Source organism: Panthera onca, chromosome B1 (genome assembly GCF_046562875.1).
Source record: "Panthera onca isolate mPanOnc1 chromosome B1, mPanOnc1 haplotype 2, whole genome shotgun sequence".
Lineage (NCBI taxonomy): Eukaryota > Metazoa > Chordata > Mammalia > Carnivora > Felidae > Panthera > Panthera onca.
In genome coordinates this window covers 162,941,638-162,969,472 of record NC_138342.1, presented here as the reverse complement: position 1 = coordinate 162,969,472, position 27,835 = coordinate 162,941,638, and the positions used below count along the sequence as shown (strand labels likewise).

The window sequence follows — 27,835 nt, the reverse complement described above, 5'->3', positions numbered from 1 at the left end:
ATAATGCTCTCGTTCTATAAACATTCCTCAGCTACCCACCCTATGGGCAGTAAATGTGTCTTAACATCATGCATCATGTTCTCTTAAGCTCCTTGTCTTCTAAAGGCCTACTGTTCAGGCTCAGTCTGTTTTTCCTTTTTAGAATCTTTGGAAGAACAGCTGGCCATCAGTCTAAATTCCACAATCCTCTATGTGTCTCATGTGTTATTAAGTAATGCTTCAGCTTCTCGTCTTCTGGCTAAGTAATCTTACATCCTTTAACCATTACTCATACACCTCTATTCTTTAAGCCACCTCTCTGGATCTTTCCTACACTTCCTGGCAATCTACAATCCATCCCATATGGCTTTGAAAGGATATTAGATTGCTGTGGTAACCACAAACTTATGACCAGATACATGAACCTCTCATGACCAGTAAGTGAGATTTCTGACTTCCTCTTTCCAAACACTCCCTTGTCTCATGTTCACCACGTTCCCAGTCTCTGTGAGGGCAGCCTCTGTGTCTGCCTGGTAGAACTGATGTCAGTGTGGGACATGGGAAAACATGGAGTAGGAATTAGGAGATCTGGCTTACAGTCTTTGTTTTCTCTATGGCCAGGATGTCTAGGAACTAACTTTTATCAAGCAGGCACAACAAAGACATGAGTTTGAACCGTTACCCCATCTTATTTTAGGAAATATTCTCACTATAGTTAAAGTAACTCCATCCTGAGTTGCCATGTGAATCTAGTTTAATTTTATTTCAAAACTTTTATTCTCTTTATATCTGTTGCCCCTTATGATTTTTTTTTGAATAAATAGGCTTCTGAATGAGTGCAACTTAATATACTTGTTCTGTGAGTTAATTAAAAGTATTTCTATTCCAGATTTCAAGTTGCATGAGGGCTGGGGTGGTGTTGTATATTAATGTGGAACCTGATGCCAATGCAGAGTAGGATGAATGAAACATGAAAATACAGATGCCTTGTAAGATTGAAGTGAAAGTAAGGCCCATGCCAGATGCTGTCCCTCCAGTCTAATGCTTCCCAACCCTGTCTACACACTTGAAGCACCTGCAAAGCTTTAAAACCAGCTGTTGCCAGCCCCACCCTCAGGGATTCTAATATAATTGGACTGGGGTGGGGCCTAGAGTCCATAAGCGTTCAATGTCTTACAGGTGGTTCTAACCCTTACCAGACTGGGAAACACTGATCTAACCCAGGGCTTTCCAAATTTAGTTTGCTTATCAGTCACCCTAAGCTCTCCTAAATGTGGATTCTCATCTAGTGGTCCAGGTTGGGACTTGAGATTTGCATCTCCAATAAGCTGCCAGGTGATGTTGATGATCTTGGTCTGTGGAGCACTCTTGGGGTTGCAAATTTTAAGCAGCATCATCTTCATTAGCTGTTAATGGCACCCTTGTTCTAAAAATTCTTCAATAGAAATCATTTACATTCTCTCTCATGCACTCCCTTTTAACTGTGTCTGCATGGCAACAATGAAGTATGCAATTTGTGGTCAAGCCATAGTTAAATGAATGATTATGGATGATACATCTAAATAATTCGGGCTCTAGCTTGGCCTCTGTTCCCCCAGGGACTAAATTAAGCTAATGATTTTCTAACATTGATTTGCAAAGTCTTATCTAGCCTAAAACCTCTTCTTTATTTGCAATCATCCCCTGCCCACCAACTTCATTGCTCAATATCTGAAGCAGTGGTATAAGGCAATGGTCTTTAAACTTATAGGGTTTGGAGGACCTTCTTGCTTTAGCATTTGATGCTCTGGATTCTCTTGATCCAAGTGTTGGGAATACCTAACATGAGAGAGCAGAGTGTCTCCATCTGTCTCAGAAGACCTCAAGAAGTTCTAGGGTTGCTTCGAAGTCTGATAGAGCTGACCTAGAATAGCATCAAACCTTCAGATGTAGCAGTTTCCAGTTTTCCAATAAAAGTACTTTATTTCTAGATTAAATCCAAAGAAATACATGCAAAATATATGCATAGCTAATATTCATATTCAGTTAGTTTTAAATATGAAGTAGAGGCAATTTTCTTAACTTGCAAACTGTGGATTTTTAAGGACAATTCGACTTTTAGGGATATATGCTTAAGGTCGCTCAGCACAGAGGTGAAGTGGAGAAACCTGATTGGGGGAAGCATGCTGGTTGGGGGTGAAAAATAGATACACGAATTCTCTTCAGGGAACAATATCAGTACTGACTTCTCTGAAATTATTCCTAAGGGTTCAGCTTCCTTCAGCCCACACCAAAAGGCTATCCTCTCTCTGTGTCTACCTCTGAACTTAGCCTGTACTTTATCTGTGCTGCGTTTCTGGCACCAGTCACTTTTCTCATCTTTGAATCCTCCATAAATATTCATAGGACATAAGAAATGATCCAGGAAGCTGGCTCTCTAGTTGAATAGCTGATGCTGGTGGATAAGTAAATCATTCCCATCCGTGAGCACAGGGTATGGATTAAGGGAAGCCGGGGATGGTGGCAGTGGAATGAAAGAATAGGAGCTAGGACCCGTCCTCAGGGTTCAGCTCACCAGTCTCCAGCCTCTGGCAACACTGCCTGGGATCTGGGTGATGCTCTCCAGCTCCCCGCTCTAAGATGGCATCTGCTGGCACAGGCATAGGGGTGCCAGTGAGTCAATGAGTCCCCATCAAGGAAACCCACTCTGCCCTCTGGGACTCTGCCTCTTGTCTCAGGTTCATGAGGAAAGACATTTCCAGCAGTGCCCACTTAGCAGGTCATTGATTCTTGTAAGCAATAAGCAAAGTATGTAGTAGGGTGATGTCATAACTCCTAGTATCCAAACAATAAGTATTTGTGTCATAATAACTCAGCCAGCATGTATTGAAGGAAAATTTAATATTTGCATTTCATCCTTAAATAATCACATTCAGTAATGGGTGCATTTGCCTGTTGGACACAGCATAGCTTCTCAAACCTTTAGATTAGATTGGACATTGTTAACCTTTGTTTTTTGCTCCTCACAGGTTGGCTAGATAGATTGGAGGTGGACAGCAGTCTCCAAAAATCCAGGTTCACAGGAATATGAACTCATTCAAAGGGTGGTAGCATCCAATGTTCAGACTGTGAACTTCCTCAGGAGGGTGGTTGCCATGGTGTCTAATGGATATCTCTATGCTTTTCTTAGGATTTTAAATAATCCTATGGTTTTCCTATATGTTGACTGCATCATCCCAGGGCACCTCTGCACAGAGTTTGGGAACTGTGGCCATAACCAAAGATTTTGACACTGAACTCAGAAAAAGCAAAGCACCTTTACTGAATGGTGTCTAAGTCTAAATGCTGTGAATGCATTATACCTACAATGCGACAGGTGTTTTTAAGATCAGTCTGGACTGGAAGGATGCCTTCCTACTAGCAGAATTTCCTAAAGTAAAATTCCTTTTCTCACACAGGTAGCTTTATGGGAATAAACTGCTGCCCTTATTCAACAAGGGTTTATTTAACACATACTATGTGCCCTACCTGGTTCTGGGTACCTGGGGTACAGTGGCAGACAAAACAGATAAAGATCCTGCCCTCATGGAGCCTACAGTCTATCCCCCTGTTTTCAACACACAGAAGAATGTGGTGTATCGCAGACTTAGGATTCTTTTGTCAAACAACATGAGAAAATTATAAAAGGACTTTCATCTCCTCTAAAGTTCTGTTTAATGGCTTATTTTCAAAGATTAGGTTTCTGTAGGAAACAGGCATACTTAAGATATTTAGAACCCAATCAGTGACTGCAACTAGAGGGAATTATTCTATATTAATGAAAATCAATGATCTATGAATACTATAATAATGAAGACTCATGATATATGAATGTAGTGTGGATGAGGAAGCAGTTCCTGTTAATAGGCTGATTATAATTAGAGTTTTGATATAAAATTGAATTGGAATAATGATTGTGATAAGCCATCCTCGCCTTTATTTCTTCTCAGGAAATGTTTATTGGTACATATTTTGGAACATGAAATGTTTTATAGTGTTCTTTAATTTCATTCATGGCATACAAGAAATGGCACATGGCTTTTCCTATCTTGCAGCCTTGGATAGAGGAGCTCACTTCCAAACATATATGAAAAGGAAGAGAGTTGCTTCATTTTATCTAAGTAATGAGAGTGATTTTGGGGATCTGCTATTCAGTGGGAAAACGGCTTTTCCCTGTATCTTTTGGAGAAATACGAGAAGCTGGGGCCTTTACATCATATTCTGACTGAGCCAGCTTTCTCCCAACCTGTTTTCCTCCAAATCAACGATAAATTAATAAATAAATCACCACAAATAAAATCTTCTGCAATTTAAGACCTGGTTATGGTGCCACACATCCCCTAAGCAGTGTTTTCTCCACTTTGCACTAAAACAAGTTAGCATGAAATGTGGCCTATATGTAAGTTGTAAAATAAAAATGTTTTCCCTCTGCATCAAGGAGTGTATATCCACTAGTATAAAACAAATCACCATAATCTGCAACTGACAAATAACCATTCCTAAGATCTTGATTTATAGCCTTCTAAGTCTTTATATAGTTTTAAATATGTGGGTGTGTATAATTTAATAAGTAATTTGGTTTACACCCTACATATAAACACATCTTTGATTTACATTATATCCTAAGCATTTCTCCAGGTCACTAAATATTAATTTTTTTTCTAAAATGTGTTTTTGATTGCTGCATTGTATTTCAGAATGTAGATGCCCACAATTTATGTAATCTCTCCCCAAATACGAACATCTCACTTGTTTTTAACCCTGTAAAGTTTAACAAAATCATTCAATATTTAAAATTAGCTATCATGAGTCATCTAGGAAAAAGTGAAAATCTACCCAGGTGATTGTGCCTGAAATTAACTAGTCCTTTTCTTCTTTTATTGATCATGTTGGTTGAGCATGTACCATCTAGACAAGAGGCCCTGTCCTCTGGGAGAGATGCATAGAGAGATACGCTTTGAGCCTTGCCTTTGCCTGGTTTGCAGGAATTGAGGCATTTACCTGCAGAAGAGACTGGAAGACTGAGTTGTCCATCCACACTGACAGCTGTCTCCTCAGCCAGGCTGCTGAAAGGCCTAGGCACATTTAACTGTCAATAGCATTTGCAAAAACAAAACACCCCCCCCCACCCCACCCCCCCGCCCTCAAACAGTGATACTTGCTGGAGGATTCCTACTGTTAGTAATTTGATTTAGGGTGGGACAAAAAGAGAAAAAGGAAAGGCAGATGATCATAGGCACTGGGAATTGGAAAAAATTGTTTTAGGGAAAATGCATATTTCCCAATAATCCCTTCTGAGAACAGATGTTGAAGCCCAGGAAAAGTGTTCTGACTGTTTATTTGGCCTATTGCTCCCTCAGCATCATTGGAAACTAGTTGGCATTAAACTATGGTGCTGGTCTTTGACTCAAAAGATCTGGCCTTTGCCTTTGTCTTTGCCACTTATTAGAGGACCCTGTGATAGCTGACTTATCTCCCTGAACTTAAAGCTACCTTATTGGTCAAACAGGATTTGGGGGCAGCTTAAGGAAGAAAATACATGGAACAGACAGAATGGAATAAACTGCATAATGTCAAACAAACCTGAAGAATTAGTATTATGGATAAGAACACCTTAGGTGAGAAAGCCACATACTTTGGAAGAAGTAAATTCCAGAAAATATTTCAATAGCCTCCAAGTCCTTTGTGAGGATGGACTAAGTTTTGTTAGTCCTAAAGCCTAGAAAGCATCAGGAATGAATGAAAGAGGTAGAAAGGAAACGACAGGGGAGGAAGGAAGAGGAGAGTAACGGAGGAGAGAGAGAAGGGGATGCCAATGAAAGCTGCACATTTGGGGGTTGAAGAGCACCCTGTGCCGTGACCCAGAAGGCAGACAGGCAGGTAAGAATACCATTGCCTGCTGACTGTGTTATCCTCTTTTCTGGCTAAGGATACCCACATGGTGATCTGACAAGTAAAGCTTTGAGATCTATTGATAAATTCTGTTTGGTTGGTTGAGAAAGTACCTGCTCTAATCTCCCAAGCAGTTATTTCCAAAATTTTTACTAATTGCTTTCTCCTGTATGATGTGAAATCGGGTGTGACCCCAGAAGTTAGAATGACGAACTCATTCCTGTTTGGCTGGAATCGTCCCTGTTTTAGCACTGGGAGTGCCACGTCCTGGGAACCTTCTCAGTTCCTGGCAAACTGGGATGGTTGGTACCATGCCAGAAACTTGGAGTGAGGGTTTAGATGCCGTGTTAAATGAATCCAAGTAAATGGCTTCTTGTTTAAAAGTAAAATTTCCAGGATGATGTGCATAATTTGAACTCTCTAAAATGTACAGAAATAGGCCACCTTGGCAAACAGACAGAAGTTGGTTACAATACTAACTTCCGTTATATCCAATTGAAACCAAAAGACAGAGGAAGACTGGGCTGTGTGTCTCCACTTTGACAGGTTGCCTTTCTATAATTTAGGCTTCACCTCCCCACCCCCACTCAGAATCTTGCCAGTGATTCTCTAATACTTATATTTATATTGACTGGTACAGCACTCAAACCCTAAATGATACAATTTAGAAGAGATAAGAAAACTCTTGGTCACCAGTACTTTATTCACTTCTAATACAAAGAGGATCCATCCATCCATTCATTTATTTAGCAAAAGGCATGGGATATACATTGCGCGAGTGCCATCAGGCAAGGTGCCGACTTATGGAGAGTCTGGTCGTATACAATGTTACGTTACAGAGTGAGGAGGTGTGCTGAGAGAGGTGCACACAGGGTGCTCTGAAAATACTTTTGTCCTTAGATCACCTGTGGTTATTCTACCAGGATAAAAGCAAACATAGGAGAGAGATAGTATTCCAAACTATTACTCAGGACAACTTAGCCAACAGTCTGCAAATAGCTACTGAGAACTTGCTCTTTGACAAACATTATGCAAGACATAAAGGGGGTATTGAAAATGGCTTTCATGTCTGGTGGTTCTTAGAAATCAAGTTTTGGAGACTGAGTTGTTTCAATTGTCTCAAGCATTAGAACAAGTTGAGTTTATTTTAGTTACTCTGAACTGGCTACAAATCCTGATCTTCTGTTCAAAATACTGGGGGCTGAATGTGTTATGAGAGTAAGACTTTAACTATGTAATTAGGTCCATATACTATATATTATGTTTTAGCAGATCTAAGCACTCTATACTTAGAGACATTAATCATTCTATTGCAACATGTATGTATGTTTATATAAGTGATTATATATATCATATATCGCGTATATTTATTTTTAAATTTACATTTATATTATATATATAAATATATAAATTTATATGAAAATATATATTTATATAAAGATGACAAATAACCTCTTCTGAATTCTTGTCATGTCTTAATAAAAAATGAATCATGGAGAAAAATTTGAACTTTAGAGGTTTTTTATTTTTTCTGAGTAGAAACAAGGGACTACAGACCTGTATTGGAGAATACGGCACACACCAAAGTGTCCATTATTGATGTATAAGTGTTATGATCTAATTTCCCTTAGCCATGCACACACACGAGCGTGCACGCACAACTAAGATTATAAGGCGCTGTTTAAGAAATGTCCAATGAATTGCGTGGTTAGTAACTGCTTTGAGTTTAGAGAAGGGAGAGCCACTTACTTGGGTTTCCAAGGCCTCACAGAGCAGAGGGAACCGAACAGCACCCTGCAAGGCAGTGGTTAGCCAGGAGGAGAGGAATGGTGGCCCAGGCTGGGGGGACTGCCAAAGTTAGGCGGTGCTGTGTCTCAGCAACTCAATGTATATATGAGTTTCTGCTTGGGACAAGGGATCGGAATTGTTATTTAATTTTTGTAATATAAATGTATAACATTAGCTGCTATTTTGGAGAAACTTTTATATCTTGGCGAAATGGAGAAATTGATTAGGGGTTTAAAAAATGCCAAGTAATTATTATTTCCTTCTTCCTCATAGATAAAGATGTGGCATTTCAGTTACTGCCTACAAAATAATTGGCTTTATTGCTGTGGGATGTAGTATGTGACTTTCTTTTATGTGAAGATCTAGGAAGACTATTGTGTAGTCACTTTCAAACAAAATTTGGCAATATTTGTGTTAGTGATTCTCAACATTGGCTGTACTTTGGAAGCATGGATCAAGGTGGTGTGGGAAGGGGACATTAAAGCCTCCTGCTTCCTGGCTCCTACCCAGAGATTCAGATATAATTGAACAGAATTGGTCTGGGGAACAGTCCGGACACAGAGATTTTTAAAGCTCTTGCTGAGTCTAATACTCGCCCAAGGTTGAAAACTACTGGTTTTGATGAATGAACTGTTGGTTTTAAGTTGTACATAGAGGAGGTGAAGTCAGTATTTAGCTACATATTTTTGCAATTAGAATAAAAACATAAAGCATGAAATTTAAATAAAAATGAACTATACATCAACTAAAGTGTTTTGTTATAAACATGTTTTCAAGCCAAACCATAATCTTTACCCTATTTGTATTCATTTTATTAGAATAACATACTTTTGCCAAAGAACTATGGATGTTATGGTCCATGCTCACACATAGATTTAGCATTATGATCTGGAAACTGCTCTCTTCCCATATAACCTCGCTATTTGGCATTCAGTCAAAGCCATAAAAGAGAAAGAGCAAGCTTGTACAATTTTGTTCCATCTGCACACTATGGGCTTTAAAGAGATGGTGACCCTGAATTTTAACCTTGTGGAAACCAGAGACATCAGAGATTTGCCAAAGGTGACACAGCTCAGGGGGTGATGGAATCCAATCCAACCTTGATTTCTGACTTTGATCCCACACGGTTTCCACTCTCTCACGCTGCTGCCTTTTCTTGCCTTTACAGGAAATATAAACTGGGTTGGGATTGGTGAGGACAGTTGGTAATAGGAGCATAAGAAAAATTAAACTTTGCAGCGGTACACCAGGTAGTGGAATTATTAAGGAGGAGAAGCTATAATACAGATGCAGCGTTAACCTACTTTCTTGTGTGAGAGATAAGATTATCTTATTTGATGGACATTCTGTTGTGCATCACTCCTGCTGGAAAGTGGTATAAGAGGTATCAATAGATAAAATTGGCTCAGATGTTTTTTTAGGGCCCAGTTTAGAGAAAAGTGAGTTATGCTTTAAGAATCAATGTTCGTTCTGATCGCAAGTATTTGATATGTTTTCCTTGCCATAAAAAAAAAAAAAAAAAACAATAGATAGATATAAATCTTCAGAAATTGATAGGGTTGCAGGAAACTTTGGAAGCAAGATCCAATTTCCTTCTGAAAAGTGTGTAGAAGTCCTTTTACATACAGGTCAACTGAGTATTTGTAGCTTTTATTAGCATTTCTAAGTCACAACAGAATGATACTGGGTAACAGCTGGTGTGGTATGGCCCACTTTTCAGCTTTATTTTCACATGGTGATATATGACTGATCTGGTAATGAGGCCTTTAAGAGACATCCTATTTCTCTAAGTCCCTATAGAAATAATACCATTAAGTTTCATCCAAGCTAGCTAAAACTTCCCCATCTGGTGAAATCTCTGGGTTGAGAAGAAAAGACTTTTTCAAGATTTTGCCACAATACAGTCATTCCTTGAATCAAAATGTTATTTAGCAAGTATTTATTTGCATGTTTGTTATTTAATCTGAAAAAAAAAAGCCCACACGAAACTGATTTGAAAGGTTGGGGAGCTGATTAAGTATTACTTACTATTGAGGTTCCAGATTTTAGCTTTTCTTTGGAATGGCCCTAATGTTCTTGGTTTTTCCAAGTCTACTCTATATTACAGGAGCAAAGAATGAACAGAAGGTACTGCTATATTGCATTATGACTAATGGGGCATATGAGAATTTAAATTTCTTTTTCTTCTGTAAAATATTTGGATTAGAACCTTTTTCCAAATTTAAATTAAATCCTATGTAAAACAAAGATGACTGAGGTCTAGAAAAGTATCTAAATTTGCTTATTATAAAATTGCTTATTAAGAAGTATAAAAAGAGTGTTTAGAGGTATTGTGAGGAACATTGACCTTGGAAATTAAGGATTTGATTTGGAGTCTTGCCTTCCCCATAACTAGAAATGTCACTGTCAGTGAATCATGTGGCTTGTGCGAGGTCCATCAGGTGAGAAATGGGATAGTAATTCAAGTCATAGCTATTGGGAGGATGAAAGCACATTGTATGTTGTAGTACAGAAGAAAGTTATTTTTACTTTCTGTTGGTAAACTCCTTCAAGTTAGGTTCTTTTTTTTTTTTTTTATTTCTGGACCAAAAATAACTGAAGGCTCACAATGGAATGTGTTAAGTTAATAGCTAGGGCTGTACAATCTCAAGTGATATTATGCCTTTTCAGTTTAGATAAAGCAACATCTGCTCTATAGTGTTTGTCTTTTGGTCTTTTAAAACAATATTATACTTTCAACATCAATTTTAGCAGGTATGGATTGAAAATAACCCATCACAGTAAACAGAAGAAACTGACAATAAAATGAGCACGATTTTGTCAATTGGTACAGTCCTTGTAACTGAAAAGATCTACTTCTATCACTTGGGCAAGTCCTTTATGTATTGGTTATTTCTAGTTATAGCACACATGTCAAATTCATTCATTCAAAATCTTTGAAGCCATAACTGTTCAACGTTTCCTCCAAGTTTTGGCTTCGATTTAATGGATCCCTCCCTTACCTCCAAGAGTTTGTTTTTGAACATCTTTCTTTCTTCATAAGGGATGGTCTTCTGAACGGTCAGATTTAAGCATAACAACGTGAGAAATCTGATCTCAATAAATTAGGAATTTTCGGTTGTATCCCAGCTTCAAAAATGAAGGCTGGCAAAGATCATTTTCCTGCTTTCAGTCAACTCTGGAATTCGAGCTCTAGAATGAACATGAGACCCTTCCCCCTTCAGATATTGAAGACATGGGTACTCGTACTCAGTAATGGACTAACCGGGCCTGTGTGTCCCTCTGGTTGTTTTCCTTCACAGCAACACCCCTGAACTCACTGAAGCCTCCAAGGGTGGACGCTGCTCCAGTGGTCACATCTCCCTATCAAAGAAGAGATTCAGACAGATACTGTGGGCTCTGTGCAGCCTGGTTTAACAATCCTCTGATGGCCCAGCAACATTATGATGGCAAGAAACACAAAAAGAACGCAGCAAGAGTTGCTCTATTAGAACAGCTTGGGACAACTCTGGATATGGGGGAACTAAGAGGTAAGAGAAACTCCTTCAACTTCTGCCACAGAACTGGGCTTTCAGAGAAAGATTGTGTTTTCACAAATTGCATTGATTTCTAAGGAAAAATCTAGGCTCATCTAAAAGGAATAGAAGGCAAAGGAAATGAGTAGAAAACTAGCTTAACTTTTGTAATCTCTTTCATTTCAAAGTCTTTGTTATTTCCATATTTTTATTGACTGTTTTTCAGATTGAAGCCAACCATATATGAAGCAGATTTTCTTCTTCTGCTTTATCTTTAACTCTCTTTGCTAATGACTGCTTTTGTAGATGAGCCGTATGAGAGAAGATGCTAAAAAGACCAAATAACATTATCTTATTAACTATTGTGTTTTATGAATCCAACCCAAACAAAGCAACCTGTTGACTCTATTTCATAGCTTAAAATAAGCCCAAGTTCCTTTAATAGAAATATCTAGGAGGCTGAGGTAAGACAGTTCTACGTGCCACCATATGGCCAATACCCAGCTTCCCCACTGCACTTTGGCAGATGTTTTCTCAAGTGATGGAAAATATGCAACATTTGAAATTCACATAGGGTTTCACAGAAGCTGCTGAGTGGAGACTTGGGAACCACAGGATGAGGATCATTCCTGCGGGTTCTTTAGGAAGACAGTTAACAATTCATGGCACTTAATAGCATATCATCAACAACTATTTAAGCATTTTTGATCACCTAAACATTTTTGATCAATTGATGTTGGCAGTGTAGAGGTAGGACAGAATCACATACAATACTTTTTTCTGAGACAATACATTTTCTCAGAAAAATAATTTTGCAAAGGGTGCTATTAATACTGTACTCCAAGTGCTATATGGGTTAGGTGAACATTGATGGGCTGGCCAAGAATCATTGTTCCTAATAGCTCTAAAAACAAAATTTGCAGTTCAATTTTGAGAATTTTGAGAATGCAATCTGCATTTAATCTGGGTTCTTTGTGTGGAACCTACAGTTCTCTCCCTAACTGGGCTATGAGCCTCCAAGAGAGATCACTGTAGTCAGGAAATGCCCTGGTACAATTCCAGAGCAGATAAGTAGTGGGACTGAAGATCACGCTGTGTGAGCATAAAGAGGGCTGAGGGCGGGTCACTTCTGATTTTGTTGGTTGAGGAAGACTTCACCCAGGAAAGGGATTTGAGTGGGAAGTGGAAATATGGGTAGAATTGCAGCAGGCTTTCCATGTGAGCAGATACCTATATGTATAGGCAAAGAGACAGGAAAACATAAGCTGTAGCTGGCAAATAAACACGTCATCATGGAAGGATCCTCTAATGCTGTATAGATTTAGGATTGGAGGTCCATTAGTATATCTATAAAGCTTGATTAGAGATGGATTTTTCCAAGATATGTAATTAAGAATGGCAAACAAGAACAAAAATGAAAAACACTTTATGTGGGGTGTGTTTTTAGCTATAGAAAAACAACATGGGGCTTCGTGTTTCAGAATGTTGGATAATTTCATCTCAGAGGCTTTTGAATTGTTGGTGTGCTATTGCCTTTTGGGGGGGGATTTCTTGTATCCTCAGTCTATGTCTTGTTAAAAAAATACAGTCTCTTCATAGCTGAAGGCCTTCCCGAAACTCACTGTTACTGGCAGATAACAAGTTGGCTCAGTGACTCCTTCACAGCAGGGCACTGAAGGAGAAAAATAGGGCTTTATTTATGTTTTGTGCCAGATATTATGACTTGTAGAAGAATTATTTCTAGAGCACATTCTTCTTGTCTATTTTGAATTATCAGTGCTGCATCTTTTATGTACAACCACATCTTAATGACTTGGGCGTCTGAATTCTGTAACATTTGAGCAGCTTGTCTTTTATACAGAAGACAAAAAGGGCTGCTCTTTGACTTGATAACTCACTGTGACTATGACTCAGTAGCACATGAGAGGAGATTAGCTTTGAATACAGTGTCCTTGAAATGAACCTTTCCACCCACCCCAGGTGACATCTTGATATATGTTTATTCAGACGTTAAATATTGCAAAAGCTTGGAGAATAAAGCATTGATGATAAACCATCACTTTCAAACACATGCATGCACACATGCACACACTCCAAACCCCTATTTCTGGAATACTGCCAATGCACTATCAATCAATTACTAAGGACAAAGCTACTAATTAGTAAATGTAGGTATACCCATAGCTTTTTTAAAAGTGGTGTGATACAGCTAGTGCACAATATGGCAGTGTTTCAAGCTTTCTCTCTTTCATAGAACTTCTCAGTTTTTAAAACACTAAAACATTGACTTATTTATTAGGGTTTTCCTGATTTTCTGTCTTCCTCCCTACTCCTATAGATTGTTAGCAACTTGAAAGCAGGGATTTATGTCTGTTTTGCTCAGTGATGTGTTCAAAATGCCTGGAATGATGACAGACACTTAGTAGGTTCTCAATCATTGCTGAATAAATAGAGGTAGCAAAAACTTAAAAAAATCACCTAAAAGCCTACATTCTTAATCATTTTTACTTCTTTTTTAAAATGGGTTTTTAATTTATTTTGTGAAAGAGAATGCAAGAGAGCAGGGGAGGGGTGGAGAGAGAGAAAAAAAGAGAGGGAGAGAGAGAGAGAGAGAGAGAGAGAGAGAGAGAGAGAGAAAGAGAGAGAGAGTGAGAATCACAAGCAGTCTCCACACTGTCAGCACAGAGACCAATGCGGGGCTTGAACTCAAGAACTGCAAGGTTGTGACCTGAACCTAAATCAAGAGTCAGATCTTAACCAACTGAGCTACCCAGACACCCCAATAATCACTTTTACTTCTAAAAGGATCCTGACTGAATAAATTTTACAAGAAATTATTTATGATTTTTGTCTTCTAATTTTTAAAAATTTCACAGTATATTTTATATATACACAGTATTTATATAAAATATACCGTGAAATGCAGGTATATACTATATCTTCTTTTCCTCACAAAATGATCTTGGCACCGTTATTGAAAATCTATTGATTGTGTGTGAGTCTCTTTGTATCTGAGCTATTGTGTTCCATTGATTTGTTTTTCTTTATGCCAGTATCACATTGTATTGATTCTTTTAGCATTATGAAAGTCTTGAAACCAGGTAATTCAAGCTTTCCAACTTTGTCTTTCTCAATATTGCTTGGCTGTTCTAAATCATTTGCTTTGCTACATAAATTTCAAAATCAGCTTTTCAATTTCTATACAGAAAGCTTATTGGAATATTGAATGGGACTGAATTTAATCTATAGATCAATTTGGGGATATTTGTTTAATTTCTTCACAATATTGAGTCTTCCAATCCATGAACATCTATACCTATTTTTTTATGATTGTTTCAAGTTCTGTCAGCAACAGTCTATAGTTTTCAGTGTTAAAGGGTTAGCACATTATTTTAAAATTTTTCCTCAAGTATTTTCTGTTAACACTTAATATAAATTATTTTTTGAAATTTTATTTTTATGTGTTGATTACTGATATAGAAAATGTAGTTGATTTTTCTACATTGATCTTGATTCCTGTAACCTACACATAACTTTCCACCCATTATTTGTATATAATTTAATAGCACAGAAAATTACACCTTTTTTAATTTTTGGTATTCACACTATTTAGCCATTGAAAACTATAGAAGTGTGTTAGAATTCTTGCCTTCCTTTGCTTCAGGTAGGAAATCAAATTTTAAAAAAGAAAATTATTTTCATACATTAAGAAAGAATTTTAAACGGAATTGGCCTAAATGGTTATTAGTATGCATAACCTGGTTACTAACTCAACTTTAAAGTTATTTGTTTCAGAAAACAGATGTCTCTACTTCCGAGTTTTAACTTAAGAACAATAGTAATCTTTTTCTGAATATGGAGTCCAATGTAAAAAACAAAAGAAGTCACTGAATTATGAAATTATAAAATTCAAAGATCACAAAATACTTCAGAGGATTTTATAGTTTAAATTCTTCTTGCTAGCATAAAACACAGATATTAGGTAGTTTCTTATTTGGAAATAGTGGACAGCAAAAACTATGAAGTTATAGTTAGGTGGACATAGAATATACATTTTGCAGATCTCTATCATTTATTCTTTTAAAAGTTGTAGAATGGAAAAACGCAGTTATTTCAGTGTCTCAGAGGAAACTAGAAATCTGGTGTGATTCTCCTCCGAAGACACAGAGCAAAGGAACTCATTTGAAAATTTAATAATGTTTCTGAGCATTATGAGCAGATAGTATTGGGAAGGACATCAAACATCATCAAATTATACTCTTTTGTGTGTGTATTGTTTTAATAGAGCAGCGTTCAGAGAAGTGACTTGACTGTTTCCCTTCTAAGTTATGGCTAGACCCACAACTCCCGATTCTGTGCACACCAATTTCTAGTGACTCATCATTGACTAACTAGAACTCTTAATAATTAACTTAAAAAAACAGTTGAGTTTGGGGGCTTATCTATTTTTAAATGCATAAAACTTGCTTAGAACTCAAGTACAGAATGGGCACTGTCAACTCTCAGGTTTCTGGGAATGAATCACTTACAAAATGCCTTATATAGCTTTAATAAAGGAGTTTTCCCCACATTCAGAACACTATCTCAGCTGGAGTGAATATAGAAAGGCAAAGAAATCATATTTACTATTCACAGGGGCCTGGTATTGGAAAGCAAAGTTCTGTGAAGAGAAAACATACTCCCAGAGAGGTCACTAGAATTTATTACTCTCTCTATAATGCAGCTTCTGCCTTTATTAGTGGGAATGGAGATTAATTTCCAAGGGATACAAGAAGCTTATATAGGACTTCAAAGCATTAAAGTAGTACGTGAATCCGAAAGAGCAGACCTACCTCAAAATAAGCAGACCACTGGAGTGAGAGACTTTTACTCTTTGAGTTACTTCTGCTGTGGTCTTTTGGGTGATAATGGGTTGTCTGTCTCAGATTTTGTCCCACTTAATCTTCCTTTGGCTTTTGCTCATAGCTCAGATAATAGATAGCCTAGCCACCTCATTCAGTGGCACTCCTCTACCTTCAGTTACCTAAGATACCTGTGCAGGGGGACTTGGGTACTGGGTCTGCTCCAAAGTCTGTTCCAGTGGAAAGAAAGGCATGCTAGGTAAATAAATAAATAAATAAATAAATAAATAAATAAATAAATAGTTTTCAAAGGCAACCAGTACAACTATTGCCATTGTAAAAATTATCTCAAAGTATAAAGGCCTAAATCAGCAATAAATTTTTATTCTATCTCTCTGTTTCTGTGGGGGGACTTTAGGAGTGGCTTGGCTGGGTGATTCCAGAAAATGTAAAAAGTTGAATGAAAGAAGAAAGAAAAGGTGATTCACTCATATGTTTGCAGGAGGCCTCAGTTTTTCTCCTTGTGGTCCTTTCCCAGTGTTTAACATACTTCTGTTATGGTGGCTGGCTTCCCACAGAGTGAGCCCTTCCTGAAACAGATCAGGTGGAATGCTTGAGGGTCACATAGCATCACCTGCAACACATTCTGTTATGAAATTCTGTCATTTTTTTAAAAAAACTAAAATCTAACAGAGATTTCTGCCTATCCTCATGGGAACCAAACCAACAGCAAATAGTCTGTCTGTGATCCTCTGCCCAAGGTCTGGGTCTGGCCTGATGGGTGTCATGGCCAGATATCTGAGGTTTGCTTGAGAATATCCATATTAGTTTTAAACAATCCTTTTTTCATCCAACAACCATAATCCCTTTGTGCTTGGCCAATCCAATATGCCTAAGGGATTCCAAAGATTTGGGGACCAAATTAATTGGAGTTAACAACTTGATTGTAGGCTCCCAATCCCCATGTGAGTTCATAGAAACAGAAGTTCCAATCAGATGATGAGGTCAAGTTTTTAGGAACAAAAAGCTTGTTATATGTTATTGCTTGGTTTCCTCTCTGACTCATTCACTCATTTATTTATTCATTTTTTGATTTATCTACTAATATTGAACTCCTACCTAATACCAGGCACAGAGTGTTGGAGATACTACAGTGAATGAAAGAAAAAGGTCCTTTTCTTGGGAAGAAGACAGAAAGTAAAGAAGCAAAACATTTTTAGCCTATGGCAAATGCTAAAGGGAAAAAAAGTGGGGCGATATAATAAATAATGAAATAGGAGATAGGTTCTTTAATGGGATGGTTAGTGACAGCCTTTCAGAGAAGCTGACATATTGAACTGTGACCTGACTGAGGGGGAGGATCCAGACATGAAGCACCTGCTCATTCTTTGCAGAGGTACTAGCAAGTGCAAAGGGCCCTGTGTAGGGGCAGAGGGTGTGGCACATCTGAGGACTGATGGCAGGCAGAGTGCCTGAAGCTACTAAGAAGGGTAAACAGTGAGATTGGATTTAGCTAGAGTCACACTGTGCAGATCTTAATAGGTCATTGAGAGGCTTTGATTTATTCTAAATGCACAGAGGGGTTTGCAGCTCCTCTTGCTTGTGAAGCCACATGCTCTACTTTTTCTCTCCTGAAGGGCTTGGTTCATTTCCACTCTAGGTCACCTCTCTTCCCTCTAAGACCTGCTGGTGTTGCTCCTGTCATTCCTGCAAATACACCCTTTACATATTTCCTTTGTTCAAGGAGGCATTTCTCATGCTACTAGCAGAGTTTTAGGGTGGCAAACTTTCTGGTAAGAGATGCATCATTCATTCATGGTTTTCAGGGTTCAAAAACAAAACACAATCCTGGAGTCCCTTTAATGTTTATAGGTAAGAAGAACTGACATGGGTTGCCTTCATGGTTTCTTTCATGGCTGTGGGTGAGTGAGTGCTTTGGAGAAGAGAAGTGTCTTAACGGTCATTGAGTTGAGGAGGAAACTAAGCTCAGGAGCAGCATTTTGTCCACTGCAGGGTAGCTGGGGTGTTAAATGGGAATGTGTTAGGTGCCTTTGACCATGTGAGGGGCAATTTATTCATGAGAAGATGGACGTAACAAGTATCCACTGATGTCTTCATTTTAGAGCAGAGGTTTCTGGTCACTGATTAAGCCTTGTCTAATTGGGCAAGTAGAAGAGCCAGACTGCTCAAGTAAGGAGAGGTGAAGGTGACAGTGGGAATGGAGCAGTGGAGCCACTAGAATTTGAGATCAGTAGAGTAAGGTGGGTCTTGAAAGACAACTAAAAGATATTCAGTTTGGGCGGCTGAAGGGGACAAAGTCACAGGATGAGGACAGAGCTATGAAAAAGCATGGCAGCAAAGGTTGTGGGGTCCCTTTGAGGAGAGGTATGGTGTGGCTGGAACTTCAGGCCAGGTTTGGGAATAATGAGACAAGTAGCTAGAGAAAGAGAGTCAGATCATGGTAGGAGTTGAATGCTTTCACCTAACCCTGAAGGCTGTGGGAGTGATTTCAAGATTTTTGGCAGGACATTTGTATTTCTGAAAGGAGTCTCTATAGACAGCAGTGTGGAGGGTGGAATAGAAGGGAACTAGACAGAAGACGGGGAGATATATTGGAAGGCTATTAATTACTCCTGTGAGAAATTATGCTAACTTGAATTAAACAAAATACTAACAGTGAGCATAACAGAACAAAATGAGAAAAAAAATGGATGTGAGTTCAGCGGAATTTGGTGGACAGTTGGTCCTTCACAGCCCCTGACAGCTGCCCCTTTGGCATAGACACAGGACCTGTCCGTGATTTACTCTTAAACTTGCCATGCCACATGCTAGATACTGTGAGAGCCTTCTTCTGAAGTGTGAATCCAAGCACTGAGCACTGGGTGTTATCAGTCCTGATAATTTTAACCCAGTTTTGGTCTTGTCAAAATTTCTTGAGGGCAGGGAGGTCCATGTCTTATTCTTTGCCTCACTGACAGAATCTAAAACAATATATTGTTGATAGAAGGTCCTGCATGAATATCCAGGGATTTGAATGGTCTTACCTGGTTAACCAAGTTAAAGACTACGTTCCATATTTTCCAATTTCTAAGTACAATGAGAATTATGGGTCTCAAATTGATGGTTGAACATTTCACAGTGCTGAGTATTTGATAAAAGAAATTACCATGTTAAGTGAGGTGCATTTTTATTGCATTTAATAAGTTCAAACAAAAACATTAGTTCATTCCTTGTACTAATATTTTCAGTCTCTGAAAACTGTATGTATTTTAGCTAGTTAAGAATCAGCAGAAAATAGGACCTTTAAGCAGATATGATAATTATAGAACACAATTCTAAATTGAATGGTAGGGGAAGAGGTGCCAGAAGAAAATACTCAGCTTAGATTACACCTGGTTATTTTTGCATTATTATTTTTAATGTGTTTTGACACTTCAGCTGTTGCATATAGATTCATTTTGATCTTCAGAGCCCACATTTTGGGTTAGATAATTAAACTGCTTAAATGGCTCATGTTCCTGTCATGTTATTGAATTGGGAAAATAGTGTGATGTAGAAGAGATCATTTTCATTTATTCATTCATTCATTCATTCATTCACAGTTACTAAATGTCTATTATGTGCTGGCTTTGTGCCTGAAATTATCCAGAATATTGAAATGTCTGACTCATCTTCTAAATCTCAAGGGTTTAGAGTCTGAAGAAGGGGAGGAGAGCAAACTAATACCTTTATGGAAGTAAATATAACACAAAATGTGAAAAAGAAATGAGAGCTTAGGAGTTACCTCATCCCAATGCTTAGGGATTTGAAAATCAAGCAGAAATGATTTCCAACTTGGAGTTAACATCAGGCATGTGGAAATCGGTGACCAGATTCTTTATAGCCAAGAGATCAACATGACCAAAGGCACGGAGAGGTGGGGAAAATGTGAGCAAAATTAGCAATCAAGTTCAGTGAGTATAAAGTGTAAGTGAGATAAAGCTGGGAAGACAGATCAAAACCAAATTATAAATAGCCTTGCCTTGCATGTCAGGCAAACCTGAACTTTTTTTGATAGCCACAAACTTCTTTTTTTTTTTTTAAGTAGGGAAATGGCTGGTTTCATGTGTGCTTTAGGGGGGTTACTGTGTGATGGACTGGAGTGGGGAGATTCAAGAGGCCAGGAAACCAGATGGACTAATGCAGAGGCCTGTGTGAAGGCCTGGAGAGGACTGGAGGGCGGGGGGGAAGGAGGGCAGTAAAAGATATATTTCTCTCTGTAGCAGTCAGCATGCTCTTCCCCTCAACAAAATTCAAGACAGCAGGAGCATTAGAATTCTGAAAGACACCTTGGCAAGGCCTTGGGAACACTAATAGGAAAAAATATAAATTTAATGAGTAATATGAGTAATAACTTAAATTTGTGCTCAATCTCAAATCCAACAAGGAATGTGGTCGAACATTCACAGTAGTCTATTTACATCCTGTAGGGCAATTCTTTCTTCAGCTGAGACAGACTCTTACCCATTACTGTTATTAATGAAACTAATAAATGGAACACTGTCTAAATAAGCTTGGTTAACTCTTTATCATCACTGACTATCATCACAGGTTTCAAAAAAGATGAGCTTGGCTTTTAAAATGGAATCATTCCGCCTCCATTTATGCATTGTGGGCACACTCATTAAATAGAAAACTATGTACCAACTTGGATTTCTAATTTCAGAGTTGGCTAATACATTAGAAACAGCCTCAGACTTGATGCATGGAACCAGTGTCCTTGGCTGTGAGATGTTGAATGAAAAAAGGACAAAAGCAACATCAAAACACACCCACCAAAATCCAAGTCACTTAACTGATCCATAGGTGCCAATTTGGGCTACATTGAGGAAGCTGACAGTATTATGTGAAGTTATTTTTCTTTCTCAGTAACTTAAGGTCCTTTTTCAGTATTGATTGAAGGTCTCTACTATTTAGTTTAAGCTCAAAAACTAGGGTAGTATTTTGTGAGGGCTCAGCACAATGTTTTCCTAAGGTTCTAGGGATGTGTATCTGTTACGCTGGCTCTTAATAGCTGTGGGCTTTGTTAGTAGCATGCATTCATTTGACAAAAGGAGGGATGTTTGTGAAAAGATGCAAAATCAGGAGAAACCTGTCCTTCAACAAACAGGAAACTATTTTGTTTGTTTCTAAAATCATAGCTTTGACTCCATGCAAAAAAGTGGTCCTAAGTCTTTTATTTTAAAGGTGCTACAGATAGACTGAATTTTTCTGCAGTAGATGGGATTCTATAAAGTTGGTTATAAGTTGATATTAAAACAAATGAAATAAATGTCAGGTTTACTCAAAGTAGAACCTACCTATTGGTGTTTTTGTTCACTATCTTATTTTGACTAATTTTTAAGGAGCACTTATCATGTGATAGACATTTTGATAAACACTGGAATATAAAGGTGACATTGTCCTGGAACGTGAAAGAAGACATTCTTCTGTCTTCAAGAAGTCTACAACATGGCAAATGCTGTGGCCAGTGAAATATTGCAAAAAGCTTTCTATTTGAAGGGTTTTGGTGTATCTTCTGTATGTAAATTAATAGTTCATGAAAAAGAAAGAAACAGATAAAAGTGTAGTCCATTCTATACTTTCAATCTATTTTTCAAAGAGATTCTGCTATTGACAATTATCATATCCTGTGACTATTTCCCCAAGAAAATGGAGATTTTATATTTGAGGTTGAAGTAAGGAAGGCATCAGCAGGCATCTTGATAAATTGTGTTTGGAACCTTTGTATGGCTGTATGCCCAGGACCAGAGCTGCTACATAAAATGGAGAAATTCAATCCTGTAGATGTTTTTTATAATGGAGTCACCTGTAAGAAAGATCTCTTTCTTTATTCACCCATTAGTCATTCAACAAATACTTACTAGGTGATTATTATGTTATAGAAATCATGTTCAATGCTGGAGATACAATATTGAAGAAAGCATAGTCCTTGCCTTCAGGAAACTTTTATGCTAGTAGGAAATGCAAGCATTTTAATATTACTTAAAGATTGTGTTTAAAATCCCCAAATGATTTACATGTCTTTACTGAAAGAAATGGAAAATTTTCCTCTAAAATCTTGGAAAAACGTCTTTAACTAAAAAATATACAGCAATAAAACTAAAGATTTCTTTGGAAATATAGAAGCTGGTGGTGTGCTGCCATAAAAACGTTATTTACCAAAACAGATCTTTTATTTGGAAGGTGTGTATGATGCCTACATTAGTTAAGTGGGTTCTTAGACCTGAATAATGAACAAAAATATGCAATAATTTGAATTTGGAGTCTATTTTTACAAAGTATGACAAATAATGATACATTTACTGAAATAGCTAATGGACCAGTGAAGTGGTAGCATAGCTTTTCACAGATACCAGCTGGAAATCTGTTAAATGATTTGAAATGAGTTATCAAGCACTGCTGTTTTGTAAATAAGTCTTGATTTCCTTTGCCTTTACATGTGAAAGAGAGGCATCTATTGCTCAATATGAACCCTTTTGGGGGTAGCCATGGTTTCACAAAATCCTGGTGAATCATTAAGGTTCAGTACAGTGGACTCAGAGTCAGGCACCCTGGAGGTGAGTCCCAAGTCCTGTTACCAAGTAGCTGTGAGATAGATCTTGATGAGTCACTTTACCTCTCTGGCTGGCCCTCACATTCCTCTCTATAAAATGAAGGTGTTGGGTTGGGTTATCCACAGTGTTTCTTCTCACATTGTCTCCTATTTAGTTTCCATCTGGGTCAGTGTGAACCACAGAGGAGCCCTTCCCTGTGAGTCTGCCTACTAGGGGTATGGATAGTTTCACCTCCAGGATAGGATTTGCTATATCAGATGACCCAAGCCCAGTTTTAATGATGAACTGATCCTACCTTGGGACCATAAGAAAGAGTTTTATTTTGTCCCCTTTCTATTCCTTTGACCACCTATAGATTTCCACAGTCCAGGGACAATGTAAGAATTGATTCAGGTATGTGGTCATACCAAAAAGCTTTTGATTTCTGTTTAGCTTGAGTCTGAACAGACTGAATATTGACTTGTAGTCCTAAGCAAACAAACAGAGGAGACACTTGAAGTTATTCTCCTCATACCTGAGACTTACTGTTAATCCTCAAAGACAATGCCAACTTTATCTTTTTAACCATCCCTTTATCTGGTCTCTCTTCTATAGCCCTCTCTTAATTTCAAGTGCAAATCTGTAAGTTCCCTATTTTAGTTCTCAGACATAAAAGTTCTTCAGTGGAATCAGTGGTCATTGACCTCTGCAACATACATGCACACATACACACATGTACCCACACATATAAACATGATTGCTAATCATATATATTGTTTATAATTGTCTCTCACTGTCACCAAGTGTGGTTGTCATGTGAATGGAATTCACCATTGTTGCTACCCAGTCATGGAATCCACTATGGTAATAATGGAGTAACTCTTATCAGATTAACCCCTACTGAACATTATAAACTCTGGTCAAAACATTAAAATTGTTTGCTTTAAGGCAATGAGTAATATTCAAAAACAAGCAGAAACTTGAGGAAAGTGAATACTTGGAAGAAGGAAACAACATTGAATGGTTTTCCCAATTTTTATAGCTTTTAAACTCAGGGCTGACCCATGACAGCACCAAGCTATTTAGCTAAAACTCAGATAAAAACCCATAGTCTTGCTAGCTTTAAGAACAGAGGAAAGGGTGCCAAGTGGCCATACAACTGGGAAGTTGAGGGAAAATTCAAGAAAAGAGAAAGCTACAGAGGATATGGCTCAAAGTTAAGTATATACGCTTCCTAAACTTGTATCTGATACTTAAGCAACACATCCAGGATGCCGACTACAAACAGCCTAGCTAAGGCTAAAAGTACTGAGAAGGAAATTTAGCTGCTGTACCCTCCCAACACACACATTACTAAGGAGACAGAGTTAGGAGTATGAGTTCAGCTAAGTTCACTGCCTGCTTTAAAAATAAGACTCTTTGAAGAAATGTAACAAAATCTAGAGTTTACACAATGAATCATTTCATAATGTCCAGATATAATATTAATATATGCATATGAAAAAATAGGAAAATGTAAACCATACTCAAAAGAAAATGCAATCAATGGAGATAATACTGTGATGATATGGATATGCTTGAAGATATAAAATAAAATATACTCACAGTGAGTTAGGAAACAGAAAATCTAATCAGTAATAGAAACAAAAAGAACCAAGTGAAAATTTTAGATCTGAAAAATAAAATAGTCAAAATTAAAAAAAAAATCACTGGATGTGTTTATAATTAATTGGATTAATGAGTCAATGAACTTAAAGTTAGATCAATAGAAATTACCTGATCTAAAAAAATAAAAGAAAAGATATTTTAAAAACCATCATAACAGTGTGTGACAATGTCAAAAAGTAGAACATATGTGAAAAACAAAAACTTACATATTTAAGAAGCTCATGAACCCTAGGTGGGATAAATGTAAAGAAAACCACACTAGAATCATCATGCCATCATAGTCAAACTGCTGAAAACAAAATATAAGGAGAAAATCTTGAAAGCAGCCGGAGAAAAATTACACACTACAAAGAAAGCATCAACAATATGAATTACAGCTGATTTCTCATTCAAACAAAAAAATCAAATTCAGAAGTCAGTGAAACTCTTCAAAGTACTGAAACAAAAACAAACAAACCTGTAGACCAGTGAAAATATTCTCCAAGAATAAAGGTGTAATAAAGACATTTTCAAGTGAACAAAAACTGAAGAATTTTTGCCAGCAGATCTGCACAACAAGAAGTGCTAAAGAGTTCTTCAGGCTATCCAGAAATACCAGATGGAAAATCAGATCTTCACGAAGGAAGGAAAATCACCAGGCATGATAAATATGTAGATTAGCATAGCAGGCTTTCTTTTCTCTTAATTTCTTTGAAATACATATGATCCTTTCCTATGCCTCTTTTGTAAAAAAATGAGATGTAATTCAAAACAGACATAATTCACCATTTCAAAGTATACAGTTCAGTGGTTTTTAGTATATTCACAAACTTGTGTAACCATGAACACAATCAATTTTAGAATGTTTCATCACTCCCATAAGGCCCTGTACCATCAGTGGTTATTCCCCATTCTCCACTGCCACAGACCCTGGCAACCATGAATAGACAAGTCTCTAAACTTGTCTGTTCTCAACATTTCATGTAAATGGAATCCTACAATATGTGCCTTCTTATATCACTTAGCATATTGTTTTTAAGGTTAATTCATGTTGTAACATGTACTCTACCAGCGCATCACTCATTTTTATTGCTGAATTATATTCCATTCTATGGATCACCCTTTGTGTATCCATTCATCAGTTAATGGGCATTTGGGTTGTTTCCACATTTTGACTATTATGAATAATACTACTTTGAACATTCATGTAAAAGATGATGTGTAGATGTGTTTTCAGTTCCCTTGGATTAGAATTGCTGGGGTATATGATGACTCTTATGTTTAATATTTTAAGAAACTATAAACCTGCTTTCAAATGTACTATTTTATATTCCCATCAGCAATGTACAGGTATTCCAATCTCTTTACATACTTGCCAACCCTAATCATTATCTATCTTCTTAATTCCCAACTATCCTAGTGGCTAATTACATGAGTGTCTTATCATGTGTTTATTGGACATTTGTGAATGTTCATACATGTTTGTGTATTTTCTATGCATATCCTTTGTCAAGTTTTTATTTTTTTTTAATTTTTTTTAACATTTATTTATTTTTGAGACAGAGAGAGACAGAGCATGAACGGGGGAGGGTCAGAGAGAGAGGGAGACACAGAATCCGAAACAGGCTCCAGGCTCTGAGCTGTCAGCACAGAGCCCAATGCGGGGCTTGAACTCACGGACCGCAAGATCATGACCTAAGCTGAAGTCGGACGCTTAACCAACTGAGACACCCAGGCGCCCCCTTTGTCAAGTTTTTAATTGAGTTATCTTTTTGTCTTCAGATTTTTATGGTCTGGATACTAGACTTTTAGCAGATATATGATATGCATTTTTTTCTTCCATTTTTGGATTATCTTTTCAGTTTCTTAGTAGTATCCTTTGAAGTACAAATATTTTTAATTTTGAATAAGTTTAATTTGTATGTATTTTTTGTTGTTGTTTATATTTTTGTTCCTTTCTAAAGGACTACTGTTTAATTGTCACAAAGATTTACACCAAATTTTCTTCTATCATTTACATTCAGGACTTCGGTCCAGTTTGAGTTAATTTTTATATATGGTTTGAGGTAGGATTCCAACTTCATTCTTTTGCATATGAATATCCAGTTTTATCAGCAGCATTTGTTGAAAAGACTATTTCCTTATTGAATTGTCTTGGCATCCTTGCTGAAAATCAATTGGCCATAAATTTATGAGTTTATTTCTGGGCTACCAATTCTATTCTATTGGTCAATAGGTCTATCTATATTCCAGTACCACACAATCTTGATTATTGTAGCACTGCAGTAAGCTTTGAGATCAAGAAGTGTCAGTGCTTCAAATTTATTTTTCTTTTTCAAAATTTATTTTGGCTATTCTGAGTCCCTTCCATTTCCATATGAATTTTAGGGTCACTTTGTTAATTTCTTTGAAAATAACAGCTAAAACTTGATAGTGCTTGTCTTGAATCTGTAGATTAATTTGGGTAATATTGCCATATTAACAATATTAAGTCTTCGATGAGCACAGGATGACTCTTCATTTATTTAGGTCTTTTAAACATTTTTTTCAATAATAATTTATAGTATTCAATGTACAAGTCTTGCATGTATTTTGTTAAGCTTATTCCTAATATTGTATTATCTTTAATACAAGTATAAGTGGAATTGTTTTCTTAATTTTGTTTTTGGATTATTCATTGCAAGTGCATAGAAATACAATTGTGTGAATTTTTTATATTGATCTTGTATCCTACACCTTTGTAAAACGTATTTATTAACACTAGTAGTTTGTGAGTGTGTGTGTGTATTCCGTAGGACTTTCTATATACAAAATCAAGTCATCTGCAAAAAGAGAGTGTTCTCTCTTCTTTTCCAATATGGATGATTTTTATTTCATTTTCTTTACTAACAGCCCTGGCCAGAACCTCCAAGGCATTGTTGATAGAAGTGGTGAGAGTGGGCATACTTGTCTTGTTCCTGATCATAGGAAGAAAGATTTTAGTTGTTCACTAGTGAGTATGATGGTAGTTGTGGTCTTTTCATGGATGCTCTTTATCAGGTTGAGGAATTTCCTTTCTATTCCTAGTTTGTTGAATGTTTTTGTCATGAAAGACTGTTTGGAATTATCAAATGCTTTTAAAAAATTAATGTTTATTTATTTTTGAGAAAGAGAGCCAGAGAGCCAGAGAGCCAGAGAGACAGAGTGAGTGGGGAGTGGTAGAGAGAGAAGGAGACACAGAATCTGAAGCAGCCTTCAGGCTCTGAGCTGTCAGCACAGAGTCCAATGTGGGGCTTGTACCTGCGAACAGCGAGAACATGACCTGAATTGAAATTGTATGCTTAACTGAGCCACCCAGGTGCCCTATCAAATGATTTTTATTCATGCACTGAGATGATAATGTGATTTGTGCCTTTTATTCCATTTATATGATAAATTATATTCATAAATTTTTATATGTTGAGCCAACCTTGCATTCCTGGTATAATTTTAAGTTGGTCATGGTGAATAATCCTTTTTATTTTTTCTAAATTCAGCTGCAAGTATTTTATTGAGGACTTTTATTATAAGAGATACTGGTTGTAGCTTTCTTGTTATGATT

General features: G+C 37.2%; 1 protein-coding gene across 2 annotated transcripts in view; it reads left to right on the top strand.

Annotated features, from left to right (window-relative positions):
- ZMAT4 (zinc finger matrin-type 4) overlaps positions 1 to 27,835 on the top strand; it is a 352,176-nt gene that overhangs the window by 205,615 nt on the left and 118,726 nt on the right. For both annotated transcript variants that reach the window (XM_078445520.2, XM_078445519.2), the window contains exon 5: positions 10,980 to 11,207. In XM_078445520.2, the coding sequence (XP_078301646.1) occupies positions 10,980 to 11,207 (228 nt within the window). The remainder of the gene's footprint in view (positions 1 to 10,979; positions 11,208 to 27,835) is intronic.